The sequence below is a fragment of the Protopterus annectens genome, chromosome 2.part1 (genome assembly GCF_019279795.1).
Source record: "Protopterus annectens isolate FY-2018-M chromosome 2.part1, PAN1.0, whole genome shotgun sequence".
NCBI classification, from domain to species: Eukaryota; Metazoa; Chordata; order Ceratodontiformes; family Protopteridae; genus Protopterus; species Protopterus annectens.
In genome coordinates this window covers 502,391,166-502,403,544 of record NC_056729.1, presented here as the reverse complement: position 1 = coordinate 502,403,544, position 12,379 = coordinate 502,391,166, and the positions used below count along the sequence as shown (strand labels likewise).

The window sequence follows — 12,379 nt, the reverse complement described above, 5'->3', positions numbered from 1 at the left end:
TTTTCCCTAGGCACTCCATTAACCTCCTCTCCATGTCAGAGGGCAGGAGGGAGGTGGAAAGGAGTAGCTTAGTACTTTTGTCTGCAGCCACCGTAATGACTGAAGGATCTGCAAAAAGAGCTTTATACAGAAATGTTGCATCCTCAGGGACCTTATAAAACCTGTCTGGACATTTGGGTAGAGGAGGTTGGGAGTCAGGGTTCTTGCAGGTAGCCAGGAAGGCATCCAAGAAGGCGGGGTGCACTGGAGGTACAGCAGATGGTTAGGAGACTACATTTGCAAAAGGTCATAATACCTCTTTTGGGTCTCTATGACCTGACTGTTGTCCCATTTGAAAAATTCTTTCATTTGAGCAATAGTTTCCCCAAAATTAATATCTTCTCCTGGGGAATCTGTGCCACTGGACTCCTCCTCTGGAGAAGCGTACCCCACAGGGGAAGCAATCTGAGAGGTGTAAGTGAGGGATTCTTCCCCTGATGAACCCGCTTCTTCAGATGAGACATCCAAAACAAGTTTACCTTTAGGGGTAGATGATGTGGGGGCCTGGTGTAAAGTCAAGAATGCTTTTAAAAGGCCTTGGGTGAAGCCCTCCCAGTCAGGAAGTTGTTCGTGGGTTGCGGATATCGGTGAAAGAGCAAGATATTTTTTTTTTTTTTTTTTTTTGCTTTTTCTTTTTATGGGACTCTGATGTCATGGTATCAGAGATACAGTGAAGAGTGGGAGGGCCAGAAGGCATTCCACAATGTATGTGCTAACATCCTCACAAACTACAATTTGCAAGACCCCAAGCGGACCCTCTGAGATGATGAGCCTAGGTTTCCCTCCGGCGACCGATTCAGACGAAGGCGATTCCCTCTGGGACATGCCCTCAACTTTCTTAATGGTTTCCTCCTGGCTACCCACCAAAGGAAGGTCTGAGGATTCCAGCTTGGCCTCCGGGCCTTCACCAGTCTTGAGAGGTAAGGCTGGATGGGACGGTGCAGCATTCGGTTCAAGCCTTGATTATTTGGCCTTTTTGACTGGTGGCTCATCCGAGGGACTTGATGTCAGATCTATCGCTTTAGCCAAAAACTTGAGTTGCTGGTTCTCTAAATAAAGTTTTAAGGCAGCTAGGTGACTTTGGAGGGTTTTGGGGACAAAGACCTGACAAACAGTACAAGAAGTGTGGTCGTGTTCTTGGTCTAAACAAAACAGGCAGATCTCATGCGTATCTTTATGTGTAATTTGTCTTCCACATCTACACTTGTCCTTTTTACCTGACATGAAACCCAAAAGCAGTAGCAAAGAATAATCAAAACCGCCTATGGGTTACTTATCTGAAGTCAGATAAGGTGAACGAGGCACACGGATCACTTTTCCTAAGGAGCAATGACCAGAGCTGGCAGTCACACAGATGGCAGAAAAGTTCTGAGGTAGGTACATGCTGACATCCATTTTGTACCCGATATCTGTTTATCGCTGAAGTTGGCACAGAGAGATGAAGGACATCACATGCACCCTAGCGGTAGCATCTATCTTTTGTAAAATGGCCAGACATTCGACAGTCGACCACAGGTGGACTCCCTTGTGTTATGAATACAGCAGCATATGAAGAAAAGGACATCAAAAACCATCACTAATGGAGAATAAGGGAAAAATAAATCACACTAAAACACTGCTAACTAGTCTTGAAAGCATGAAGGAATGCAATTGTTTTACAACTTCCAGCATCTGACAGAGATATGAGGAGAAGCCCTTATCTGTATATTTTTACAGGTAGATATTAAATACAGCCAGCTTCATCAGTGGTTGTTTTGGGCCTGGGAAATAAAAGTCAGATGACAAAAAATGATGTCATTCTGCAAGCTATCACAGAAGTAATATTTTAGATATTAATTTGAAAAGTCTCTTGGTGAGACAGAGCATTCTGCATTCTGTCTCGGACCTAACAACATCTAGAAGATCCATTCACCACACCTGCCTTACTCTAATGAAGTAAGTTTCTAGGGAACAGTGTAACTCTCTTAAATATGGTCAGGAATATAGTAAAGCTTAGTTTAGATATTTTTCTTTATTTATTTGAGACTGTGTTGCAATGCTGTTTCAAATATTCCCTGCTGTTTTGAACTCTGATGTCACTGTGAATATATATTTAGTAGGGTCTTATTCTTTTATTATTTATTATTAAATACATTTAAACCTTTCAATGTGGCTGATCTGTGTAGAGATATTTGAGTTTTGAGAGTACTTGCATATTTATTTGGTGACACTGTGTGGGCCACTCCTAACGGCCTTGCTTCTTGGTCAAACTACCATTTGTGTTAATATTATTATTATACAGTAAGATTGGACACCCTTTACTTCTTCTTCTTCTGGCTTTTTTCCAGTTAGGGGTCGCCACAGTGGATCATCTGTCCACTCGTGATTGGCAGTGGAGTTTTACGGTATCAAGTTGCCAGCCCGGCGCCCAACCTTCCATGGAAGGTACACACATGCACGCACTCATGCCTAGGGCCAATTTAGAGTATCCAATCCACCTACAGCATATCTTTGGGATGTGGGAGGAAACTGGAGCACCCGGAGGAAACCCACACAACCAGAGGGAAGACATGCAGACTCTGCACAGAAGGCATCCCAGCCAAGGATCGAACCGGAGAACCTAACGCTAACAGCTGCACCACCATGGCTGCCCATTGGACACCCTTTACTAAGGGCCTTAAAATAGCTGATAAGGGGTTCTGGTGGCAGTGAGAACTACCTTATAGTCTGGGCAGAAGAGGGCATAGCTAGTAAACCTGTGACAGCCTTCCTCAGGTGTGTGTGTGTGTGTGTGTGTGTGTGTGTGTGTGTGTGTGTGTGTGTGTGTGTGTGTGTGTGTGTATAAAACAAATCTCTAAGAGTGTCTGTGTCAGCTACTTGGACAGGAACACGAGGTTTGGCAGAGAGAGTACTGGTGGACTTGGTTTGGAACCCTGGCTAAGGACTCAACTCTACAGCTGTGCCAATGGGGAGTCTTACTGGGGATGTGGAGAAAGAGGGAGAAACTAGCCCCAGACTGACGGTGTTCTGTGTGCTCTTGAGGGAAACTACACTTCATGCAGAGAGCTGCATCTGGAAGTACTATGTGTGTACTTGTCATCTTCCCAGTGAACGTTCCCCACTGTTCCCAGTGGTGAGTATCGAGGCTCCTTGATTACTGCTCCAGTGGTGGGGCATTACAATCTCAAAAACACAATACAGCAATGTGATGACCTGAATGTAGGCAATGTTACCTCAATGGAGGTTGAAGATATAGTGAACCTACTAGCTGATAAATTTAGCTATAACTTTACCTCTCTCTCCTCTGTCTGTCCCTCAAGATGTACATGAAATTGTACAGCTATCAAACAAGACCAAGTCCTTAAAGTGCTATCAAAAGCTAAAACTACTACATTGATGGGTCCTGACAATATCCCTGGATGCATCTTCAATAACATGAAGCACAATTTAGCCACACCCCTAACACTGTTCAATCTCAGCTTACATACACGTTTTGCACCAAGCGAATGGAAAACTACAATCATTCCCCTGCATAAAGGAGGACCTTCCACAGACCCAGGCAATTGCAAGCCTATAAAACTTGACCATCCTAGTATGCAAAGCCATGGAAAGACTTATCATGGAACTAATCAATAAGGACATAGGGAACCTCCAAACACTGGACTCATCTCAGTTTGGATTTGTCAAGGGCAGGTCATGTTTACTCATCCTAGTGGATTATTCTGAAATAGTCAGAAAGCAAAGGATGAAGACAAAATGGTTCTCATAACATATCTCTACATAGCAAAAGTTTTTGACACAATTTCTTATTCAGGCATATTAGAAAAACTAAATAAACTGGAAATAAACCCTGTCACCCACTGGATTGCCAACTGCCTCACAGTTAGGACACAAGAAATCAAAATAGGCATAGTTACCTTCACAAAGAGATGACTGACCAATGGAGTCCTCCAGGGTTCTGTGCTAGGATCTCTCTTGTTTGGCATTTACTTTTCTGAAGTAAAAGCCAATACCAAAGGGCTCTGGCTGAGTCTGTCAATGACTGCAAGCTAGTGGCAGTCACTGAATCCCCAAGTGACTTAGCCATCCTGTGGGAAAGGTTTGTCCCAAACAAATAACTAGTGACAAAATCAAGGACTGAAACTAAATGCCAAAAAATGCAGTACTGCATTCTCTGGAAAATCATCTACTCCAGGGAACCACCACATTGACAATACACCCATCATCATCATCTTCTTTCGGCTGTTCCCGTTAAGGGTCGTCACAGCGGATCACCTGTTTCCATTTCTTCCTGTCCTCTGCATCTTGCTCTGTCACACCAACCACCTGCATGTCCTCTCTCACCACATCCATAAACCTTATCTTAGGCCTTCCTCTTTTCCTGTTACCTGGTAACTTCATCCTTAGCATCTTTTTCCCAATATACTCAGCATCCCTCCTCAGCACCTTTTTCCCAATATACTCAGCATCCCTCCTCAGCACATGTCCAAACCAACGTAATCTTGCCTCTCTGGCTTTGTCTCCAAACCTTCCAACCTGGGCTGACCCTCTAATATACTTATTCCTAATCCTGTCCACCATTGTCACACCCAGTGCAAATCTTAACATCTTTAACTCTGCCACATCCAGCTCAAACTCCTCTCTTTTTGTTAATGCCACCGTCTCCAACCCATACAACATAGCTATACACCCATAAGAGTTAGAATTTTATGTGGACAGTGACCTAACTTTTGACCAACATGTGTCCACTGTTATAAGAAAGTCCTTCTATATTGCACAAATTATAAACAAAGGAACTGTGTCTAGATCTAGGGATGTCATTGTCCCCCTCTATACAGCTCTCATTAGGCCAGTCACTGAATATAATGTCCCTTTGGTATGTATCTTTCCATACACATGCAAGAAATGGAACATCCCCAGAGATACCTTACTAAAAGGATACAAGGCCTAAACATCACATCCGACATGGACTTACTTGTCACTATACTCTGTATCCTACAGACTGCTGACGGGTGTCTTGTGCCTGGTATACAAGGCATCCTTAGACCCAATACTGATGGGTTTTACTGCACATCAGCAAGTCAAACTGCATCAAAAATACTCGGTCTAGGGATCTACATCCCTTCTGCAATGTCAAAAGAATGGTTTAGAGGAACAGGTATATCTCAAAGAGGATACCGCTGCTCTGGAAAAGACTCCCCAGCTACATAGAACAAAGTCCATCCTTGTCCATATTCAAGTGCAACTTGGATCTATGAATGGGATTCAGACGGCCACCTGTACTACTAATGGACAGAGGCAGCTCCTAAATGCTTTATCCCATGCATTGGCCCTTTCAAATATATTTATAATATATTTCCCAGTTATTTTCATTAGAGGCGACATATAGTTATTGACCACAGGATAGGCAAGGCCAGTCTACAAACAAACGGGATAGGTTATTTTGAGCACAAAAAGGGAAAATGGCTAGGCTTAAAATGTCTCGCAAGGACAGCTAGCCTAGTACTTGCCTATGAACCTATAAATATTACAGAAATCAATAGGCACAGGAGAACAACATCTCTCAGAAAAAATAACCACATAAAAACAAAGAAACACAATTTAGGAATGCAGACAGGCAACTCTGAGGTGATTTCAGGAAATACTTTTTTGCATTCAGAGTTATAGACCTGTGGCACAGCTTTCCCCAAAATGGCTATAGATTCGAGAACAGTACAGGAACTCAAAGTGGCATCAGCCCAACATAAGGCTATCTTGCACAGAAGAAAGTTAACTACAACTAGCGATAAGCAAGTTACTTGTCCTGTAAACAAACTAGATAGACCCAAACTGCCCTTATCAGCTGTCATATTCTGTGTATGTACTACTCTTTGTAACTGTATAGCTAGGTAGCTCTGAAAACAATAGACACACCATTATCAGATCAATGGCTTGTTACCTACACAACAAAACCATGTCAAGCTAAAGCAAAAATTTCTAACAAGCTGAAAAAGACTGCTCCAATAGTTAATATAATGAAAACAGTGAAATGTGTTTAAAGAAATGGAAGGCCTACCTCAAGTCTACAGGGACATTTTTAATGACAGTGGTTCACATCACAAATGTTATCGTTTTTTTTTTTTTTTTTTTAACGACCATTTGAATGAAGTCCATTCAGCTGAGATTACTGTACCAAATGGGCTGATGGTTTAAAGAACTGCAACTTCCCACAAATCTGGTAACAAGTTAGTTATGAAAAGTGAAGGAGGCACAGCCTCCTTCATGGAGATGTGGGATGTTTTGCCCCACATAACATTTTTTTCTCATTACTGGCCTGCTGTATTCATCTCAGCTGAATTAGCTTTGAAAATAGAGTCACTGATGAAGTAACCTACAACAGTTTCACATAAAGAAGAGAAGTAGGCTTATTCTCTCAGATCAGGCAAGAATATGGCAGCTGAAGTGCCAAGCAGAGCTCATTAACATAGAAATAACACAAACAATTGAACCTATCAATCTAATACCAAGTGAAATCCATTATGAAGATAAAACTTGTTTTGTGCTACTGTATAACTGATTAGTACAAAGTCAAGTCAGGATGAGTAGTTATATGATGCAGTCTGTTGTATTAATGCTCTACTTGCACATTAAATATGAAAGAAATAAAGAACTTTGAAAAGTACTATACAGATTTAGTCAGTATATGTGAGAAGAACTGCATCAGTGTCATGCAGCTTCCTCTGAATTCATCATACATTATGAGGGGTTACCACAGGCTTTAATCAACTGAGTCACACCAATTCACTAAAGGTCATCTCAGACAATGCAGTTTATGCAAAGTAAATCTGCTGTAAACAATTTCTAGTGAAATGTAACTATTTTTTTCAGGGAACCAAGCCCACCAGCACTGTCCAAATGGTGGTGGAGACCATCCCCACCCCAACCAAACTTATATACAACAACTCTGAGGTCTCATAACAGTGGAGAAAAGTGTAAAGTTCATAAATGCTGATTCTACTTGACGCAAATTCACTGAAAGTACCTCTGTAGTGTTGTCAGGCTCCCTTTGAAACATACCAACTAGGAGGTTAGGTGTACAAACGTTTATGACTTTGCAGGCACTGCTTTTGTGTAACAAAATTACAATACCATCTTTACATAAAGTACAGTTTTGTACCTACCATAAATGTAGATGTTCGAAGATCCACATTGCTGCAGTCCTTACATATGGGTAGTCCGCTGTCCTCGGTCGGCCCAAATACCAAAGTATTAAAACTGACATCAGGACGCCAGGGTACAAAAGCGCATGACCTTTCTTGCCCCAGATGTCAGAAGGCCCTAACAAGAAAGGCCAAAGCCAAAAACCAGCAAAACCTAACCAACCACCCGTGCACTAACCATATTTACAAAATGTACAACACAAACCACACCACCACCTTCAACAACAGAGGGGAAGGAGGGAGAAGGATCTTGAACATCTACATTTATGGTAGGTACAAAACTGTACTATGTTCTTCATCTCACATTGCTGCAGTCCTTACATATGGGTAGAATCCCAAAGCAGAGGTAAGGGAGGATGGCCAAACTATAAAGCATTAGGAGCTGCCAACATGCCTTGTAAAATTGCAGTTGCAAATCCAGCCCTAGATTTAGAGTAAAGTGGAAGGTGGTAATGCTTAGAGAAAGTATGCACTGAACTCCAAGTAGCTGCTTCCAGAATATCTTTAGTAGCCACCCCCCTTAAAAAAGCTGTAGAAGTGGCAGTAGCCCTAGTGGAATGAGGCCTAATCCCAGCTGGAATCTCCTTACCATGATGGGAATAACAGAAAGCAATACAAAACCAATCCACTTAGAAATAGTTTGTTTTGAAACAGGTTTGCCCTGAGAACCCAAAGCAAAAGAAACAAACAACTGCTGAGACTGCCTGAACCCTTTAGTTCTGCTCAAATAATATACTGTCTGTGTATATCCAAAGTGTGCAAAATCCTCCCCTTTATTTTGGGGTTTGCATAAAAGTAGGCAAATGAATAGTTTGGTTTAAAGCCACACTAGAAACCACTTTAGGCATAAAAGAAGGGTAAGACACCCTATCCTTGTGGAAAATTAAGAAAGGCTCAACTGCCATAAGGGCCTGTAATTCAGAAACCCTTCTCAGAGGTAATGGCCAACAAAAAGCAGTCTTCCAAGATAAATATTTCAACTCTGCCTGCAGGCTCAAAAGGTTGTAGAGTGAGTTTCTCCAACACAAAATTGAGATCCCAAGCAGGAGTAGGAGCTCTCGGGGTCTTATATTCTTTGCCCCTCTAAGGAATTGCTTAAACAAAGGCTGAGAAAATAATGGTGGGTCACAGTCATAGTGAGCAGAAATTGCTGCAGCATGAACCTTTAGAGACGAGAGGAACAAACCTTTGGCCAATAACTCAGTAAGGTATTGAATTAGGTTTAGAAACATCAAAGTCCTTTGCTGTACTCCAAAATAAAAATCTCCTCCATTTATCTGCGTAAACTTTCCTTGTACTAGGCCTTCTGGCCTCCAAAATAACATTCAAAACTTGTTGTGGAAGCTGAGACCCTCCAGGGTTTAAAACAGAATATGCCAGGCTGTCAGATGTAGAGAATGAAGTTTGACTGAGTAAATGACTGTTCTCCTGAGACAGCAGGTGAGGAATCGAAGGCAAAGGCCATGGAGGCTCCTGTACCAGACTTCTCAGTAATGGGTACCAGTGCTGTCGAGGCCAATCTGGAGCTATTAGAATCATATTTGGCTTGTCCTGTCTGACCTTCAGCAGTACCTTTGGGAGGAGAGGCAGAGGTGGCATACACGGAAGATTGCTCCAATTGAATGAGAGAGCATCCACTTTCCAAGCTGAGGGATGAAACCTTTTTGTGCAAAACTTTGGCAGCTGGTAATTTAGTGGAGAAGCGAACAGATCTATGTCTGGAGTTTCCCATAACACTGTCAATCTCTGGAATACATGAGGATCCAATTTCCACTCGTGGGGATCCATAATTTGTCTGCTCAACACATCTGCTAAGGAGTTCTGTGCTCCTGGCAGAAACCTTGTCTGAAGATTTAGCTGTAAACTGAGAGCAGTCTCCCACAAAATCATTGCTTGTCTGCATAGAGGATAAGAATGCGTTCCGCCTTGCTTGTTGATGTACCACATGACAGTTGTGTTGTCTGTTTGAATCAACACCTGCCCTGGAAGAAGTAAATCCTTGAAAGCTATCAATGCAAATTGGACTGCTAACATCTCCTTCAAGTTGATATGTAGATGTTGAAGTCTGGCAGGCCACGTGTCTTGTACCCATTTTCCATTCAGATGAGCTCCCCAAGCTTTGTCTGAGGCATCTGTCGTTAAAATCTGACTCGCCTCTGGCCGGGTCACAGAGAGTCCCTTGTTTAGGTGACATTCCTGAGCCCACCACAAAATTCCTTTTGAATGCAAGGTATTATTTGAATGACAGTGTCCAACTCTTGGCAGTGCTGTGTCCATACATTCTTGAGATACCACTGTAGCTTCCTCATATGCAGTTTGGCATTGGGAAGTACCAGAATACAAGATGCCATGAACCCCAAGGCTTGAAGGACTGTCCTTGCAGTCAGCCTGGACTGATGAGACAACTGGAAGTAAGAAAGATTCTTTTGTTTGTCCGGGGTCAAAAGGCCATCTGGGATGCTGTATTCAGTCTCACACCCAGAAAGCACATGTCCTGAGAGGGTACTAGACTGGACTTTATTTCGTTCACAGAATACCCCAGGCATCTTAACACTGCCATCACATACTGTAAATGATGAAGAAGTTCATCCTTTTCTTGGGCCAGTATCAGGCAATCGTCCAAATAAGGATAGATCTGTATTCCTCTTAGCCTGAAGAAAGCTACCACTGGAGCCAGAACCCGTGAACACTCTGGGCAGTAGATAAGCCAAAGGGCAATGCAGAGAACTGATAATGTGAAGTCCCAGCCCGACGCAGATACTTCCTGCAACTGGGCCTGATAGGAACATGAAGGTAAGCCTCCTTGAGATCTAGAGTCACCATCCAGTGATCTTTGCCCAGCAGAGGTAAAAGCTGTTGTAACGTTAACATTTTGAACTTGGGAATGTCCAGATATGTGTTGAGGATGGATAAATCCAAAATTGGTCTCCACGTGTTTCCTTTCTTTGGAACTAGAAATAGGCGAGAATAAAACCTAGGCCCACTTCTGGCAGAGGGACCGGTTGTATGGCCCCTATTTGAAGTAGTAGAGAAATTTGTTTGCGAGCCTCTAGTCTTTGCTGAGGAGGAACGTCCGGCATGCCTTTGAAAGGAGGCAAGGTATGGAAATAAAACTTGTAACCCTGGTGTATGATATCCAATACCCATTTGTCTTGGGTAATCAACATCCAATTTTCCTTGAAGAGAGCTAACCTTCCTCCCAAAGGTGCTGCCAGGCAAGAAGGATCTGGCAGCTGAAAAGTAGGTCATTGGGCCTGTTTAGGACTGGCCCCTGCCCTCACCAAGATTGTGCAGGTGAACTCCTGTTCTAGGCCTGAAAGAACTCTGAGCTCTGCCCCTACCACGCCTAGATCTACCCCTAGACTGAGAATCATAAGAAGGATCGTCCACCCCTTAGCAGGCCAATTCCTACTAAACTGAGGCTGAACTTGCAAAAATCTTTAACAGCCTGCATAGACTTAGCCTTGTCTTCCATTTTCTTCAAGACTGACTCCACAGGTGAACCAAACAACACATCAGACTGCAAAGAAGCATCCAAAATCCTTGTCTTAACATGGTCAGATAAATTCTGATCCTTCAACCAGGCGTGCCTGCGAAGAACTGAGCCAGTGGCAGCCACCCTAGACAAGGCCTGCACAGCATCAAAACCACACTGTAATGAATGCTTACCCACCTGTTCAGAGACATGCACCAAATCTTGCAATTCTTTACACTCAATGCCTTCCGCCAGAGCATCCACCTTAGATTTCAATTGAGAAAGAAGAAAGTTTTGATATTTCAACATATGAAACTGGCAATTCAAAGCCCTCATAGCTAAGGTAGAAGATGTATAGACCTTCTTTCCCCATCTATCCAAAGCTCTGGCTTCCTTATCTAGAGGAACCGGATTTTTTACAACAGAGGCCTTGACACCCTTAGGTCCCTGACGAATAGTTTCTGGGTCCGCCCTAGGACTCTTATAAATATATTTATGAGCCTCAGGCACCCTGTAATACCTATCCGGTTTAACAGGAGCAGGAGGCAGAGAATCAGGATTAAGTGAAGCCTCTGCAAACACATCTTCCACAACATCCAGAACAGGGGGAATAGCCAAGGGCCTATGCTGGGGTAACAGCAAAAACTCCCTAAGCCTCTTCCTAGAATCAGAGAAGTCCTGACCTTCCCACTTAAAATGTTCCCTCATAGAATGAAGTGTCTCTGAAAAAGAAAAATCCTCTGGAGGAGAAGCAGAAGGAGTGGAATCATCTGCATCAGAATCAGAATAAGGAGAGTACTCCTGCAAGTCTTCAGCTGAAGACTCAAACATCCGAAGCCTGCTCAAAACTTCCCAACTCTGGCTCCACCCTAGGCCTCTTATCAGGAGGGGGGCATAGAACCTCTAATCAGAGTAATCAAATCTTCTGCCATTTTAAGCATGTGCTTCTTAGGCACAGACCCTGCTGAACTAGGAGTGACACCAACAGAAGCTAAAACTGGCCTGCCTCTGGGAGAAGCCTTGGAAACTGAAGGAGAAGGCCTAACCACCCTAGGAAGGGAGGGGAGTACAGTAACTTGAGAAGCCCCTTCAGCCTGACCTGCCTCCTGAGAGACCACCTCCTGCAAAATCAAAGTCTCCCCCTGAGACTCCAGAGAAGTCTCCGTCGGAACCACCGGTTCCACTGAAGCCTCTAAAGGACCGGCGTCCGAACGGACGACTCATATTGCCTGGGTTTAACTGCTTTGTCTTTGCGCCGCAGAAGCGGGCGCTGGAGAATCCGACGGCATATTATAATTGCACCGCTTCCCAAAGACCAGCCTAGCACAATCTAACCTTCGCTTAATAGTGCGTTTATTGAACCTAGCACAAAAGCGACACCCAACAACGTCGTGCTCATGCCCCAAACAAGGAATACACAAAGAATGATAATCCCTATGCGGTATCTGTTTCCCACAAGAAATACAGTTATTCACTTTTTCTGACATCCGGTAAAACACTGAGGCAAGAAAAAACCAAAATAATCCCCAACGGGTACAACTTGGATTCGGTCTGAAACTCAATCGAAAATTTCAGAACGGCACTTGCAACGCTGCTTCTGCATCGGACCATGCGGCAAAAAAGACTGAGGAAATGACGTCGGTCATGCGCTTTTGTACCCTGACGTCCTGATGTCAGTTTTAAGCGC

The 12,379-nt window shown here is 43.4% G+C and overlaps 1 protein-coding gene across 1 annotated transcript in view; it reads right to left on the bottom strand.

The window, feature by feature from the left end:
* The window catches only part of LETM1 (leucine zipper and EF-hand containing transmembrane protein 1), a 1,101,007-nt gene that overhangs the window by 388,392 nt on the left and 700,236 nt on the right, over positions 1-12,379 (bottom strand). Inside the window, exon 8 of the mRNA XM_044062295.1 lies at positions 8,962-8,990. Coding sequence (XP_043918230.1) covers positions 8,962-8,990 — 29 coding nt within the window. The remainder of the gene's footprint in view (positions 1-8,961; positions 8,991-12,379) is intronic.